Raw genomic sequence first — 16,358 nt, 5'->3', positions numbered from 1 at the left:
TCCATTTTTTTTTTTTTTTTTTTTTTTTGCCGTACGCGGGCCTCTCACTACTGCGGCCCCTCCCGCTGTGGAGCACAGGCTCCGGACGCGCAGGCTCAGCGGCCATGGCTCATGGGCCCAGCCGCTCCGCGGCATGTGGGATCTTCCCGGACCGGGGCATGAACCCGTGTCCCCTGCATCGGCAGGCGGACTCTCAACCACTGCGCCACCAGGGAAGCCCCAGGATCCATTTTTGATCCTGAATTGACAAGCTTGGAAACAGGTGAATGGATTGTATCATGCTCCTGGACCTTGAAGTTGACTGACCGGTATAAGCCTCTTATTGTAGTGTTGGTGTGTTAGGGAAACCTTTTACTGCATGCGAAGATTTGCTGTGACATTTTGACTATATTTTGTGGGCTTCTGGGGACTGTGCTGTTTTCATTTGTAAACCACCTCCATTCCTCTCCGTTGAAGCAGAACTGTGGTGGCTAATGCAGGAAATGCACTAATGGGAGCTTTCGTCCTATCTGCCTTTCTTTAGCGTTGTAGGTGGCTCCCAGCATCTACATTATAGATATAAGAGGTCAGGGAAGGATAGTTACCAACCTCTGGAAGGGATGGGCTTCTTGGGTAAATATTTATTGAATTACAATAGAGGCAGTCATAGAAAACCAGTTCAGAACTTGACCTTTATATGCTCCTTCTCCTGGAAGTAAAATTTTTCTCACTGAGAGAGAGAGGGCATTGGACCAAAGCTTCCTGAGGACTTGAATACATTTTACTTGTTCTCTTGTACCAATTCAGCCACTAATACCATAACTGAATACAGAGTAAAAGCTTTAGGAGGCCTCAGGTTGGATAGTACTCAGAACCATCCCCTCCCCCAAGCCAGAAAGTATTTCTGGGGCACACACAGAACATCAGGGAACTGTAGGTAAGATTTAACTAAATGGGGACATTGGGAAAACTATCATAGGCACTTCTTTTTACTTGGTGCCTATCACCAAAGACATTTATTTAAGACACCATGGGCTGGTTTGATTGATGCCCACAGATACTCTGAGAGAGCTGTTAGGAGCATAGCCTCGGCAGTGGAAACACACACCAAGTTTGAACTTTGGTCCTGTATATTGGGGATGTTTTGTGTGTGTGTGTGTGTGTGTGTGTAAGTTCAAAAGTGTTCTGTGTTATCAGTTGGCCTTTCGAAGATGAAGGAGAAGGGAGCACTAGCAAATGGAGTATAACTCTCAGTAGGGACTGGGTACCCCCTTTAAAAATTTGAATGTCTTTGGTCTTGGGTCCACCCAAAGTAACCATGTGTCATGGTCATGGTGCTGGCTCGGAAACCCTGTAGGACAGAGCCTCCTGCAAAACCAAAAAGAAATCAATCACTTTCATGCACGTATAACTCTTCCTTGATTTTATTCACTTTACAATGTTTTGCTAGTGAATTTTGATGATTCCCTCCCATTGTGTCAGGATGTATATGCTTTGGAAATTTGAATTTATCTAAATAAGTCACCTATGGACTTGGAGTTTTGGCAGGAGAGTTCTAAACTCTAAGCCCAGTCCAAATGGATCTGGTTCCAAGCCTGCTCACCTGGGATCTCCTCTGTACTTGTACCAGATTTCACAGGTAGTTCTGTTTCTGAGGGCAGCCTTAGGGGTGAAGGTGTAGAAGGTGGTGGGCCATAAGTGCACTGGAGATCGATTTTCTTCGTTCTAGGGTTTCAGAAGTCTTAGATTTTTGCAAGAACCAGCAGAACCAGGAGTGGGGGTTGGAGGAATGGAGAAGTAGGCCTAAAACTCCATTCCTTTATGTCTTTTCTGACCTGACACACCATTTGGGTCTGTTCTGGTGCCGTGGCCTATCGCAAAGGACTGTCTTAAAGGGAAACAAGCCACAGCCTTGCCGGACATGTCTTTAACTCCAGCAGTAATGGAGTTAAAGCTGTGGGAGGCAAGGGTCTCCGACTATTTCTGGAGGCAAAGGATGACACTGGCTAGTGACATGAAGCTACCATTGCTAATAGGTGTGCCTGTTCTCAGGATGCGTGGGAACTCAGTCCTACGGGTTTCTACATGTTTTCGTTTATCTAACTGCATGCCTACCTTGGTAGAGTGGATGTGAGCGTGAGCAAATAGTGTTGAAAGGATGAAGGTAGGCTCTTGGGGCAAATCAAGTCACAAAGCAGATGACTGAGGGAGGTTACAAAGTTTAGACAAAATTAAAACTTATCTCCTTTTGTAAGAAGTCTCTTGGGAAGTGTACTTTGAATGTTTCTCTTGAGATTTTTAAGTGCTCGTTTTTTTCCTCTTCCTTTTTTTTTTTTGCTGTTGACTATTCTCTGAAGACAATCAGAGGCCTGCCAGTGTGGGACTCCTGGCTGGTTCCAGCACTGTCCTTAGGCCCTTTTCTAATACTAACTCATTGGAACTGATGCACTTTAATGTATGTTGTCCTTTTTTTTTTTTTTTTTTTAAGCTGCTTGTTTGGAACAAACTGAAATGCATATTGCGTTGTATCCTTCCTGCTTACTGTTTTTCTCTTAATTTTAAAAGTTATGCATTGAGGATAAAGTATACTTAAGGAGAAATATGCACAAGAATACCTATTAAAATAACTCCCATCAAGTTTGATGGTATAACTTCAAGGGATTAAAAAATAACTATTTTGGATGAATATTTTGCGTGGGTTTTTTTTTTTTTTTTGGTTTGTAAATAAGAGTGTATATAAACGTGTGGTATGTTATGACAGTTTTAAGTGGTCATGAGAAAATTAAAACAGGTCTTAAGGTATATTTAACTTCCTTTGACAGCAAAGAAGGCATCTTGACCAGAGTAAATCCTTCAAAACTGTTTCCAGTGGGACCTCAGAGAATCATCTCTGAATGGAGGAGAAAGTTCCTTCCTGCTTCAATAAAATTAACCTTTCCAGAATTCTCCCCCCATCCTTCTGTCTGATCCTTTCCCCTCTGGATCTGGGTACTTTTTAATTGCTGTTCAGAAAAGGTAGGAAGAGCAGAACTTCCCATAGTGAGCTTGCTCCCGCCACCGAGGACTCTGCCCCGATCGCTGAAGACTGCTTCTTGTTCTTTACATTTGCCTTGGCACAGCAGCGACGGGCCTTAGGGTTCCTCCACATCTGGATGTGCAGAGCACTGCTTTGTCAAAAAAATTCATTTTTCAGCTCTGTGTGCAATTTTCCTTGAGCTGTGTCTTCAAGCAATTAATAATCTCCTTATGCCCAACTACAATCTCTTCGGCTTTAAGGACACATCCTATTGTTTGGTTCTCTCTAAACGTGGACTGTAACTGTTGAGCATACATACCCATAAGGGACCTTCTTAGACTTAAAGACGGTAATGCAATTTTTCCTTACCTGTTTATTTTCTTAACCTGATTTTCTGTATTTTCCCATGGTCAATACTTGTGGAGAGTTTTTAATTTTATAAATTAAAAATCAATTTAATTTAAAAAGCATTTTGTTGCATGCTCTCTGCGCCAGGCACTATGTTGGATTCAAGGCTGAGAGAAAATCAGTTCCTGCCCTCAGGAGGCTTACACTCAGCTGGGAGAGAGAGGTGTGTACAGCCGTCTAATTTAGCAGTCTGAAAAGTTCTAGTGGAGCAGCACACACAAGGTAATGTGGATGCACAGTGGGGACAGGGGTGTCAGGCAGGCCTTCAAGCATGAGTAGCAGTTCATGGAGCAGGGAAAAGGGAACAGTATTCCATGCAGCTAGAATGCCATGTAAAGGCACAGAGGTGTGGAAGTGCATTGTAAGAGAAGGGCTGGAGAATTGGCTCTAGGGAGCCAGTAGCATTTGTGTTCTCCAGATAATCAAGTTAATATTCTTGTTAACCAAGAAAGCTTTTAGATATCATTGACCTTTTATGTAATTGGAATTTCTTGATGGCTATCTTTAGGGGAACTTTCCCTAGGTTTGGTATTTATTGTTCAACAAGTGTACCCCAGTGTCTACTGGAATAATACTGTGTGTACACTGGCATTAAGTGGATGCAGTCCTGGTCAGGGACCTGAGAGCACCAACAAGAGGTGTCGGGAGAAAAGCCAGAGGCAGCTCAGAGGGTAGGTGACAGAATGGGGAGTAAAGGCCCTAGTAGAGGAAGGGAGCAGGTTCTGAGGAGTCAGAAAGGGTTGAGTGGGAATAAATGTGAGTGTGTGTGGAGGGAGGCCCTGGAGACTGACAAATACCAGCAACCTGGTTTTCTTTTATGAATCACGTTCAAAATGAACAAGATGGGGTTACATCCACGTGTTTACAGCATATACCCTGTATATTTTTAAATGAAGGCAGTTGGATTGAAATGACCATTTAAATTACGTTTATGGGAGGAAAAGTCGATTCGGGGCCTGAATGATGAATCTAAGACAAGCCTTTGGCCAGGATACTGGCACTAACAAGGAAAGTACAAGGACACCGAAGGTCTGGGTTGGAAAGAATATGCTTGTGTGCGGAGTCAGATTGTTTTCCTCCACGACCTGCCTCAGAATAATCCAGCCTGCTTGCCGAAAATGCAGATTGTTGGCCACCGTCTCAGAACAACTGAATCGGAATCTGGGGGTGGAATCCAGAAGTATTTTTTCATAAATTCTTCAGGGGTTTATCTTAGAGGGAAAAAAAAAATTTCGTCACAGATCTACCCTGCTCCTGCCCTCCTGACCTGGAGCTCGGAGTCCGGGCTTGGGCTCTCAATCCGTTTTGCGCAGCCCAGCTCACCTGGTCTGTCCTACCTGTGGTCAGGATCCAAAACACCGCTCCCTCTCCGACCGGAGCCCCGCCCCTGGTGGGGGGGAGAGTAGGAGCTGCCAAGGCCCGCCCTCACGCCGGGCCTGGCCAATCAGGCGCTGCGGTCTCAGACGTCGCGTTACGCGCGGCGCCGAGTCGGCCGCGGGGCTGAGGTACCGGCTCCCGGCTCGGACTCTGGGCTCTGGGCTCTGGGCTCGGTGGCGAGGGCCCCGCAGGTAGCGAGGCCGGGCGGGCGGCTGGGCGGCGGCGCCCAGCGCCCCTCGCCAGGCCCGCCATGCAGGGTCCTGCCGGGAACTCGAGCCATTCACTGCCGGGTGGGCCGCCTTCCACCGTAGCGTCCGGCGCGGGCCGCTGCGAGAGCGGTGCGCTCATGCACAGTTTCGGCATCTTCCTGCAGGGGCTGCTCGGCGTCGTGGCCTTCAGCACGTTGATGCGTGAGTCTGGGACCCCCACCCTCCTGAAGCCCTGTGCCGCGAGCCTCGGGCCCACCGGCCTCGGGGACCCTCCTGCCTGAGGAGTTCAGGCCTTGGGGACACGGGCCCTTTGGCGAAGGTGCCTTCCTCCCGCGAGCCCAGGCTGGGCATTCCCAGACGAGGGGGATCTTTGGCCCCGACCCAGGGTCCTGGGTCCCTCGCCTTATCGCGGCAGCTTCTAGTCAGGGGTCACCCCTACTACTCTTCTCCCACCCGCGCACACCTCTCTTCTGAGATGCCCCCCTGCAACCGTGTCATCGCAAATTAAAGCTACCCCACTTAACAGCCTACGGCCATGACCCCCGGGAGGCATATTCTTTTCTGCCCCCTTTTAAAGGCTCTTCTTAGCCTCCCCTTCGCCCCCAGTCTGATACTGAGCTTTTTTCTTCACCTTCACTTCAGGATTTACTATATCCCGTTCGCATATAAATCCTGCCACCTTGCAATACCTGGCTTATTAGGCCGTGCATTCCGTTCCCAGTACTACTTCCCCCGGCCCCGGCCCTTCACCCTCAGCTTAATTTTCTGTTTTGGTTGGAGCCGGACCCACCCAGAGTGCCTTCTTCCCCGCATCTCCTTTTTCCTCTCCTTTTCCTGAACAGGCTCACCTGTTCCATCTCTGTCCCAACCGTTCCTAATTAAGTTGCATCTCAAGTCTCCCCTAGCTGTTCCCTTTCCCAGCCCACTTTTGTTTATATTTCAGGTATCCTTCCTTTCCATGAGACTTGGGCAACTTAGGAGCTTAGTGGAGAAGCAGACTCAGAGGGTCTGAGGAGGTCTTAGAATTCCTGTGCTAAGTCATCAGGGGCCCTTCCTTGAGAGCTTCATAATGGGGAAGAAAGCCCCAGATAGCCCTTCTGGAAAACCAGAAGTTCCAACATGTTGTCATGTGTGCCACGTGTTGAGGGGTTTTGTTTTCTTAGTGTACATCCTTCCTTTTATTAAAGTGACAAGAGACCTAGTAGCCCTGTGATTGCATTTCGGGGAAAGGAAGGGTTATAACTATTTTGACAGAGGTGTTATTTCCAAAATGACTTGTTCTCAAAATTTCCCCACTGTGCTCACGTGGGCAGAATGGGAAGTTCCTGCAGAAGGTATGCTCCTTGGCATCTGGGAAGGATCCTGCAGCTGTGTGTGTGCGTCTTGTAGGGTCCAGTTGCTGGAGTTGCAGCTTTGCTTGTTTATGATGTGTGGCTTATTTGGGTGAATTCTCCCAAGCTTTAGGGAACCTTGAAGAGGCTATTCTTGGACACCACTTTTTTTCTGGTTGCCTGGCCTTCGTAAGTCTTGCAACAAGTCCCAGACTGTATATGTTTGCTAGTTTTTCTCTTCTTTTTAGTCTCTACTTGCCTTGCTGTTTTCCCTGCTGAACAAATACCCACTTGTTCCCACAGTAATAATTTGTGACGACTTAGCGAAAATCAGCTTCTGACTTGGGTGCATGAACTGTATGTCTGTATGTTGGAGACATTGTGCGTGGGTCTGCACTCCCCTCCCCACGTTTCTCTCCTCCAGCTGGCCTTCCTTTCTCCCTAAAGGAACTCCAGGCTTAGGTTTTATGTTGTTCCCTGACCTAAGATTTCTTAGCATAGCCCTGGCTATTTTCATGGGTTTGATTGGTGCTGATGGCCCCACTAATTCCCTGGGGTTTGATACTTGTGATTCAGAGAGGGAAATGTGATTATGACAGGCGGAGTTGCTCACCGCTGAGAAGTGTGCTGAGTTGAATGTGTTCAGAGTGATGGTGCTGGCCCTGCGAGTCTTCAGGGACACAGTCACTTCTTAATCTTCACTGTGAGCACGAGTGCAAATCCCGCCGTGGTTGGTATATTCCGTATGCAAAGGTGGAACTAGGAAGTGGTTTCTTGCTCAGTGTAAGGCTAGATGTGGAGGGAGCTTGTGGCATTGGGTAGTAGGTCCTGGGACAGTGATGAGTAGGGGTGATGGGGGGAAGAGTTGGAAAGGCTAGAGCCGTGTCTGCCCTGAATACAGGCATGGACATGGATCGAGAGCCCTATTCTCCCACCTAGAAGCAAACAGCAGCCCAAGGGGAGTCCCACTGATCGAGACCCAGTCAGGGAAGTACCTTTCTTCTCTTTAACTTGTTGGTTCTATTAAAATAGAACTGTGGGGCTTTTCCATTTTGCAGGGCTGGGAAGAGGAGGAAATCTCTTAGGAACTGCTTTACATTTTGAAATGGACTTTATTGGGGAAAACGAAAGGGGGTGGAGGTGGTCTCAAGGAATTGCTCCTGCAAGCTGCTTGGCTGTCTTCCTGGTCACAGTGCCTGTTCCTCAGTCTGGCAGAGCTGCTGTCAGGAGTGCCAGGCTCCCATGAAAAGACTGCTCACCTTGCAGCCCTTGAGGGAGGTCTGGGTTCGTTAAGATGAGGCCACTCCATCCTATATCAATTCCATCATTGGTTTCTTCAAGCATATTTTTTCTCTCTCCCTCTCTTTTTTTTTTTTAGTTGGCTGTGCTGCGTGGCATGCGGGATCTTAGTTCCCTGACCAGGGGTCGAACCCGTGCCCCCCTGCAGTGGAAGCACAGAGTCTCATCCACTGGCCCACCAGGGAAGTTCCCAAGCACATTTTAAATACCAGTCATCTCTCCTGAGCAGTTGAAACTAACAGTCCCTCTCCTCTTTGGAGTCACAGTCTTTTCTGTTCCGGTGCTTTCCTCCTCCAGGGCAATGGGCTCGGACACTTCTGACAACTCCCCAGTTCTTGGGGCAGGCACTATTCCATTTTCCTGTTGGACCAGCTCTGTTGTATAGGATGGACCCATTTCTCTGCCAGACAGGCTGTGTGGTATTTTTCATCACTTCACATCCTGATTTCAGTGACTCCTCAGACCACTGTTTTTATGTTTCTTTTTCTACCCAGAAAATTACTTTTTCTCCATTTACAGGTTGCTGTGTTTTTTACCTAGAAGTAAGGGTTACCTGGAGGAAGACCCTCTTATATCTCAGGAGAGGATTTTGATTCTCACGGGGATTTCTCATCCTGGTGCTCGGCTCACTGTGTGGGGATCTCCAGACGTCTCTGGCCAGGCAGTTGAGAGTTGGTGTGCCAGTTGATCTATATAGCTGATTCTTTAAGCTGCATAAACATACAAGCCGCCATCTGCTGGCATGTCCCAGTGTCAGCATCGCCTTGTTCAGGGGGTGAACTTTCCGGAGGCTTCGGCTAAGGTACCCTGTGTGTCCAAGGAAAGCCAAACAAAGTCAGAGGCAAGCTTTTAAAGGGCCTTCCCCCTCTAGGCTTTCTGGAGTGTCACTGAAAGTCATCGGGTGTCTGAGTAGAAGGAAATGCTTTAAACGAGGGACCTTTGTCATGCTCTACCTGCCGAGCAGCTTGTTTTGGTGGCTTTATCTGTAGTCTGTGACTCAGTGAAGTCACAGCACAGCAGAGCTGAGCAGTCCTGGAGCTGCCCTGTGTGTTCCAGTACAGGGCAGTGGCCCAGCCATCAGCGAAAGGTCAGTATTGGCCAGTGTGTGTGTTGGCATTAGGGGTATATTTACTCTCAGGACCTGTAAATGCAAAGCAGACTCAAGCCTCCTTCACCATGCACCATCAGAGTCCTGGGCTGAAGTGTAGACAGAATTGGCTTTTTAACAAAACAAGCATTTTGAGAGCTTGGATAAATCTACCTGCCTATTTTCATGTTACAGATTTGGGGACTATCCAACTGAGAGAAGGTGTCATTGTTTTATGAGGACACTGATGGTGCTGAGAAATGATAGCATTTTTCCTGAGGCCCAAAGTAACATCACAGACTAGTCTACCCAGCTTTGAAATCTTTTTTTTTTTTTTTTTTTTTTTTGTGGTATGCGGGCCTCTCACTGTTGTAACCTCTCCCGTTGCAGAGCACAGGCTCCAGACACGCAGGCTCAGCGGCCATGGCTCACGGGCCCAGCCGCTCCGCGGCGTGTGGGATCTTCCCAGACCGGGGCACGAACCCGTGTCCCCTGCATCGGCAGGCGGACTCTCAACCACTGCGCCACCAGGGAGGCCCCCCAGCTTTGAAATCTTAATCTCAAATGAGTCCCTGCTGTTCTGGCACGTGGTGAACTGGCCTCCCTTTGTGTTCTGTACAGACATAGGCATGTTGGGACAACCTTTCCTGGGATCACCTGTCCCCACGCCATCCTAATTTTTATCTTAAAAAATGTCAGGTATACAGAAAAGATGAAAATAATGCAATGAATGCCTATCTGCCCTCCACCTCGATTCAGAAATTGTTCACCTTTTGCCACATTTACTTTATCTCTTTATACTTTTTTTTTTTGGCTGACCCATTTGAAGGTAAGTTGCAACCACCATCACACTTTATCCCTAAAAACTTCAGTTGAGTCTCCTAAGGATAAGAATAGTTGTCTACATAACCACAGTTTCTTTTTTTTTTTTAATGAATTTATTTTTTATTTGTTATTTTTTGGCTATGTTGGGTCTTCGTTGCTGCGCGCGGGCTTTCTCTAGTTGTGGCGAGCGGGGGCTACTCCTCCTTGCGGTGCTCAGGCTTCTTGTTGCAGTGACTTCTCTTGTTGTGGAGCACGGGCTCTAGGCATGCGGGCTTCAGTAGTTGTGGCTCGCGGGGTCTAGACGCGCAGGCTCAGTAGTTTTGGCACATGGGCTTAGTTGTTCTGTGGCACGTGGGATCTTCCCGGACTAGGGCTGGAACCCGTGTCCCCTGCATTGGTAGGTGGACTGTTAACCATTGCGCAACCAGGGAAGTCCCCATAACCACAGTTTCATGATCACACCTAAGAAAATTTATAACCCTGCAATATCACTTAATATCTAATATTCACACTTCCCCTAACATCACAGGTCTCTTATAGCTGGAGTTTTTTAAAAACTATGATCTAATCAAGGTCCACACTTTGCACCTGGTTATGTTTTTAAGTCACTTTCACCCTAAAAGAATCTCCCCTGCACACATACACACACACACACACACACACGAGGTTTTTTTTTGTTTTTTGTTGTTGTTTACTGACATTGCCTTTGGAACAGTCCTGGCCAGTTGTTGTGGACGGTTCCCCACCTTCTGGAGTTGTCTGGGTGTTACCTTGTTGCGGTTTTTGGGCGTTTCATGGACCCCTGTGTTTCCTGAGTTGGTCTGGAGGAGCCATTAGATTGCGATAACCTTTTTTACAGAGAGAACACTGCGTGAGCAGTGTTGCGTGCTTCATGTTACACAGCACCAGGCGGCGTGTGACATCAGTCCCACTGTTAGTGATAAGGTCAGTTACTGGGCAGAGAGGGCACGTCTCCAGCTCTCTCCCTTATAGGGTACATTTTCCCCTTTGCAGTTAATACATTATCTCTCTGGTGGTAATACTTTGAGATCTTGTGAATATCCTGTTTCCCGGTAGCTTTTCACTTCTGGTAAAATAACGAAACTCAGTGATGGCTGAAATGGAGCTGGAGCTCATATGTGAAGGTGCCATCTCTGGGCCTGGCACCCATCACACGGTCAATAATGTCGCCTTCCTTTCCTACCCCACCCCGGAGTGCCAGCCAAGGCCCAGGAAGAGCATTCTGTCCCAGGCTGCTGTTGTGCCCACAGGGGAAAGGAGTGCAGCCAACATTAGCATGGAGGCCCGTTAGGGGGTCTTTATTTTCAGAAAGTTTTCGGTTTTCTAAATGCTGATTCATCTGGTAGCATTTATCCATAATGGTGATGGCCTTTATTTATAATAAAACTTCACTAATTTGGAATAAAATCAGGGCAGGAGGGAGTTATCTGAATTAGGGGACAATCTGAGTTGTAATGCATTTTTTGCCTTTCAGATACCTTTGTTTTTCAAGTGTTGTTCTATTGGAACCTATCAAGCCTTTACTGCTTTAATGAGCTGTTTAAAATCCTCTGCAGTTAGTATAGTGTTTGCATGAAGATGAAGTCTCCTCCTGTTGAAGGAGTTTTACAAATGGTTAAAAATAGCAGAATCCCTGGCTCTGGAACCCATCTGACCTGGGTTTCATTTCTGCTTCTGCCACATACTGCCCTTGAGCAACCCACGTATTTCTTGAAGCTTTGGTTTCCTCCCCAGCAAGATGGGAGTGATGATTTTTCTGGAACTGAGGATTAGAAGGGTGTGTGTAAGGAAGCTGGATTGGTGTCAGGCACATGTTGGGCCCTCCATAGTAGGAGGGGGATGTCATCCTCATTGTCATTACAGTATTCACATTCAGAACTCAGCTGAAGAACGTCTCACAGGTGCTTGAGTAACTTGTTTTCTGAATTAGGTTAAACATTTCCCTTTCTGTCTTGTTTACTCAACATGTTTACCTTTAGCCCTCTTCTCTTAGACTGCATAATAGTAAAAAAAAAAAAAACTGTAACCCAGACAGTATAGCGATTGCCAATTCCAAGTTAGCAGACACTCAAACCAGGTGGCTTTGGTGTAAGTAATAATCTCCTTCCTTCACCTGACCCTTTCTTGTGTTTTCGCCTGCGGAGTCTCATGTGGGCCCTGAGCGGGCAGTGGGTGGACTGGGGCAACCCATTTACAGGTGACGAACCTGCATCCAAGTCCCTGGCTTCAACATACCCAGGTCCTGTGGTAGCAGGTGGTAACACTGGCTGCTGGAGCCCACTTTCCTGCAACTGGCTCTTTACTCAGTCCCTAGTATGCCGGCTCTTGTGCTCAGCACTTGACAGTGCTTCACAGGAACCTGGAAGGGAGGCGTTGTTTTCATTCTGCAAACAAGGACAGTGGGCAGGTAAAGTGTGTAGCACAAGGTCCCGGTTGGTAGGTGCAGAGCTGAGATGTAAGCCGGGTCCCTCAGGCCCCAGTCTCTCTCAGCCACTTCCCCCGATGCCTTTTTTCACCCCTTTCCACGGGTGCGCTTATTACTCTCTATCCCTGGCTACTTCACACACACCCCTTTTTTTTTTCCTATTTGTATAATTTCGAGTTTCTTTCTTAATGATTCTTCTTTATGTCCAGAGTATTATCTGGAACTTCAGATTATTTTGTGGCTATTGATAACGTTAAACGTATCAATTTGAAAAGACCTACCAGTCCTTTCGTGCATGTTTGAATTCCATCTTAGGTTCGCTTTTCTGGCCTTGGCCTTTGTGAAGGTTTGCCCTGGCTATGTGAGGATGGCGAGCCCACCCTGGGACTGAGGTCCAGCCTCTGAGGTGGAGCCTCCCGGAGCTGCAGGGAGGTGTACATGAGTCCATTCTGTAACTCGTGAGGAGGGATTTCCAGGGCCCTTGGTATTTCAGGTTACCTGCAAGTTTTCACAGAATTTGTTTCCCTGGTGCTATATGATTATAAGGAGCGCAGTTAATAATCTTAAGAGTTAGGGATGGCCCTTAAGAGTTATCCTTTTCTTCATGTGTACATAGAAGTGGTCCGTGCATCTCTTTTAGATCACTCCACTGCTAGGAAGTTATCCATCTAACCCAGGGTTTTTCAACTTGGCACCATTGACATCTTGGGCCAGATAATTCTTTGTTTTGGGGGGCTGTCCTGTGCATTGTAGGATGTTTAGCAGCATCCCTGGCCTCTACCCACTGGATGCCAGTAGCTCCCCCACCCCTGTTGTGACAACCCAAAGTATCTCCAGACATTGCCCAGTGTCCCTTGGGGGGAAAATCACCCCTGTTAAGAACTACATTTGTTCAGTTTGTAGACTCAGTCACATGCAGACTCTGATGTGAGCTCTAGCAGAATGGATCTGTTAAGGACCTGGGTGCCAAGTGTGGCCTTGACAAAGAAGAGCTGAGACCCAGTCCCCTGTCCCTGAGGGACTCACAGCTGGAGCGGGCTGCGTGCGTGCTGGCAGATCATTCCATTGCAGTGTGAAGAGAGAGGGCTGTAGATGTTTGAACAGACTTGAGAGGAGTGATGAGGGATTCTGCCAGGAGACCTTGGGAACCATCTCTGAGGAAGCCCTGCTTGGTCACAATACTGGAGGTGAAGGAGATGTGAGGGGCTCTCGAAACAGAGGGAGTGGTGAGGGCAAAGGTCCAGGTAGGAGATCATAAGCGTGGCCATCGGTTCTGGGGGCTGGAGATAGTGGGGACAGAGGCTCCCAGAAAAAGAGGCAGTGTGCTTGGAGGGATTCCAGAGAGCTGCCTTTTTTCAATTTCAGGCCTATTTTCTACAACTTAAAAAGGATGGTGAATTAAGTCAGGTTCTGTGTTTACCTCAGGCTCCTTTTGTTTGTTTGTTTTGTTTTTTTGGCCGGGCCACGCAGCATGTGGGATCTTAGTTCCCTGACCAGGGATTGAACACTCGCCCCCTGCAGTGAAAGTGCGGAGTCTTAACCACTGGACCGCCAGGGAAGTCCCTACCTCAGGCTCCTTTTGCATTGTTTCTTTGAGAACCTTTGTTTTAAAGCAGTTTCATCACATTCCTTTTAGACCTCATGGGGTCTCCCAGGGAAGGTCTACTGTTTGTATCTTTGGGGCTGCAGGAGAAGAAAGGGGAACCCAGTGACCTTCTCCCAGCCCCCTAGCCTATTGGCAGTGTGCCTCCTGAGATAGGTGGTGTGATGATGTGGGCAGACCTGCTGGGCCTGCTCAGTGCCAGGCATCGTGTAGTAGCCCAGTTAGTTCTCACAGCCACCCTGAGAGGTGGGTGCTAATATTGTCTCCCTCTCGTACATAAGGAAACTGAGTCACAGGGAGGTTAAGTAACCTGCCCAAGGTCACACAGCCAGGAAGTGGTAGAGCCAGGCCGTGTGGCTCTGGAGACATTGCTTTTTGCTTTTAGCTAATAAGGGAAGCAGCTCCTTATTTGTAACCAGCTTCTGTTGACTGTCTACCACACTCCACACAGGTGTAGACAAAGTGGAGATGCTTCCATCCCTGGATTTTTGGTTCAGCCTTGGTTGTGGACAGCTGTTGGGTGTGGGCACAGAGAATAAGCCTGGAAACCTCTAGCCCCTTTGGGGCCCCAGGCTGTGGTGGGGTTGGGCTTTGCTAAAGAACCTCTCCCGTGAGAACTCCAGTCCTCAGCAAGTTCTAGAACTCCTGCACTAGTACCGCGGGGTTGCCAGCCCCTGTAATCGCATGTTTGCCTGTGAGAAAAGGACTTCTCATTTGAGTTACTGCAGCCCCGGCTTATCCGACATGACCCCCCCCCCCACCGTGTTCCCTTTGATTTAGAGCATCCTTTGCATTCTAAAGGGCATCTTGCGCTGTGGTCAGGTTCCACTTGAGCCACTTTGCTGGAGGAGGAAGCAGGAGCTGGCAAGGCTCAGCCTCCCCCAGGGAGAGGGGGGAGGAAGGGTTAGGCTGGGGTGCTCAACCAGTGTTTTCCTTGGCTCTAAAATTTCTTCTAAAGACTTGGTTTCGAGGATTTGTGGCTTTTCCTATCACCAATGAGTGATAGGTGTCAAGAGCTTCATGTTTTTTCTCTGTTCTCTCTCATGGACCAAGTTGTGTGCACAGTAGTTTGGGACACATGCGTTTTTTACACATTTACCTTTCTCAAAAGGCTTTATTTCCCCCCAGCTTGTGTTCTAGTCCGTGGGCTTTTCCAGCCTCTTAAGCTCATCGGTGTTCTTCATGGGCTTTTCTGTTTTCTTTGAAGACATTTTCGCTTAATAACGTGAAAAATGATGCAGAAAGATAACACAGTGACAACTCCTGGGTTAAATGACACAAGCCAGGCCGCGGTCCTGAGGAAAGAGAGAACAGTGGGAGCGCACACGAGCCTCTTGCCAGCCCCTCGTACACTGTGTCTTGGCCCCAGCGGCATCAGAGCATGAGAGCAGGCTTTTCTATCTGGGTAGTGAGTTTGGAGCTAAAATATTTGCAGGTGGTTCCATCTAGGCCGTGCATGGAGCGGAGACTCACTCAGCGCTCCCTTGAATGGCACGCAGCACACATGCGCTGACCTTCCGGCTGGGATTTTGCTCTTGGGGTTTCCAGACAGCAGGCTTGAGGACTGCAGGTCTGCTGTTTCCACCGCTGCCCCACCCTCAGGCTGGTGATGAGGGCCGGGTGTTGGGGTCCCACAGACACAGTGTAGGGAGACTTAAATGAATGTGTTTATTCTGGCAAGAGCCCTGCTTGTATAATTCTGTCCCCAAATTCTCTGTGAGAAATCTCATCAGTTACTGGCAAAAAAAAAAAAATCAGTTCTGTTACATGAAATTAGAGTAAACAGGAATGTTAAATTGCATCTCAGTCTGCTTAGCAGATTACATATTGATTTGTTTTTCTCAACATATGTTAAACTAAATAATTTACTAATACGCCAAATAGGAAAAATCTCCGGGGAAACATCCAACAAGCACTGTAGTCTTGCTAAGGACCTGCCTGAGTTCAAGGACCACTGCTGCGGATGGGACAGCATCCTGGGTGCAGCCGTTATACAGTGATCTTGTTCTCCCAGCAGTGGAGGTTCTCGGGCCGGGCCAGCGTAGACAAGGCTCAGGCTGAATTTTGCTCAGCAGTGATGTGAGGCGTGAGGGCAAGGAGAGCTCGGGCCGGGGGGCGTTGTCTGACGCTGTTCAGAGCAGGTGGACCGCTGAACCATACCAGGAGCTCCTGGGTCCTTGCTCCCACTGGCCATGGCTGCCAGTGGTGTTATGCAGTGGGTCCTTCTTTGCCTGGGACTAAGATGGCATCCTGGCATCTTGAAGGACAGCCGGGCTCCTGGACCTGGTGCCCGCATCTTTGTTTCTGAGCTCTTTCTTTGCTACAGACATTCCAGCCACCACAGTCTGCACTGTAGCCCAGGCCAAGGAGAACAGCCATGATACCAGACAGTGGGTTGCAGCAAGATGCCACCTGCTGCTCTTCTTTCAGCCCCAGCACCTGCCAGACCCGTTCCTACCTCCTCCCCTTACCCACAGTCCTCTTTCCCCTAAGTGCTTTTCTCCTCCCACCCCACCTCGCCATATCCTCCGCATCTTCCAAGAAGCGCGCTCCCTAACGACCTTAGCCATTACTACTCTCCTTTGAAGTTGAAGGACATACAGTCTGTACTGTACAGGTTAGGCCTCTGCATGGCTCTGCCTCTCGCTGGGCTGGGCTGGGCTGGCTTGGCTGCCAAGCTGGTGCTGGCGCCCTGGCTTGGTGCTCAAGGCCAAGGCAGAAGCTTGCTCCCTACTGGGAAGCTGCTCAGAGGGAGAGCAACGGGGCTTAGGAGGTGGG

The 16,358-nt window shown here is 48.4% G+C and overlaps 1 protein-coding gene across 2 annotated transcripts in view; it reads left to right on the top strand.

The window, feature by feature from the left end:
- The first annotated feature begins 4,876 nt into the window (after positions 1-4,876).
- LOC114907474 (store-operated calcium entry regulator STIMATE) overlaps positions 4,877-16,358 on the top strand; it is a 54,735-nt gene continuing 43,253 nt past the window's right edge. Inside the window, exon 1 of one of the 2 annotated variants that reach the window (XM_029243180.1) lies at positions 4,877-5,190. In XM_029243180.1, coding sequence (XP_029099013.1) covers positions 5,031-5,190 — 160 coding nt within the window. In that variant the 5' untranslated portion in view covers positions 4,877-5,030. The remainder of the gene's footprint in view (positions 5,191-16,358) is intronic. The other variant, XM_029243181.1, reaches the window with a different exon arrangement.

The sequence above is a fragment of the Monodon monoceros genome, unplaced genomic scaffold, assembly GCF_005190385.1.
Source record: "Monodon monoceros isolate NGI ecotype Baffin Bay Population unplaced genomic scaffold, NGI_Narwhal_1 Super_Scaffold_3, whole genome shotgun sequence".
Lineage (NCBI taxonomy): Eukaryota > Metazoa > Chordata > Mammalia > Artiodactyla > Monodontidae > Monodon > Monodon monoceros.
Note: the sequence above shows the minus strand (reverse complement) of the source record. Positions and strands in the feature narration are given on the sequence as shown.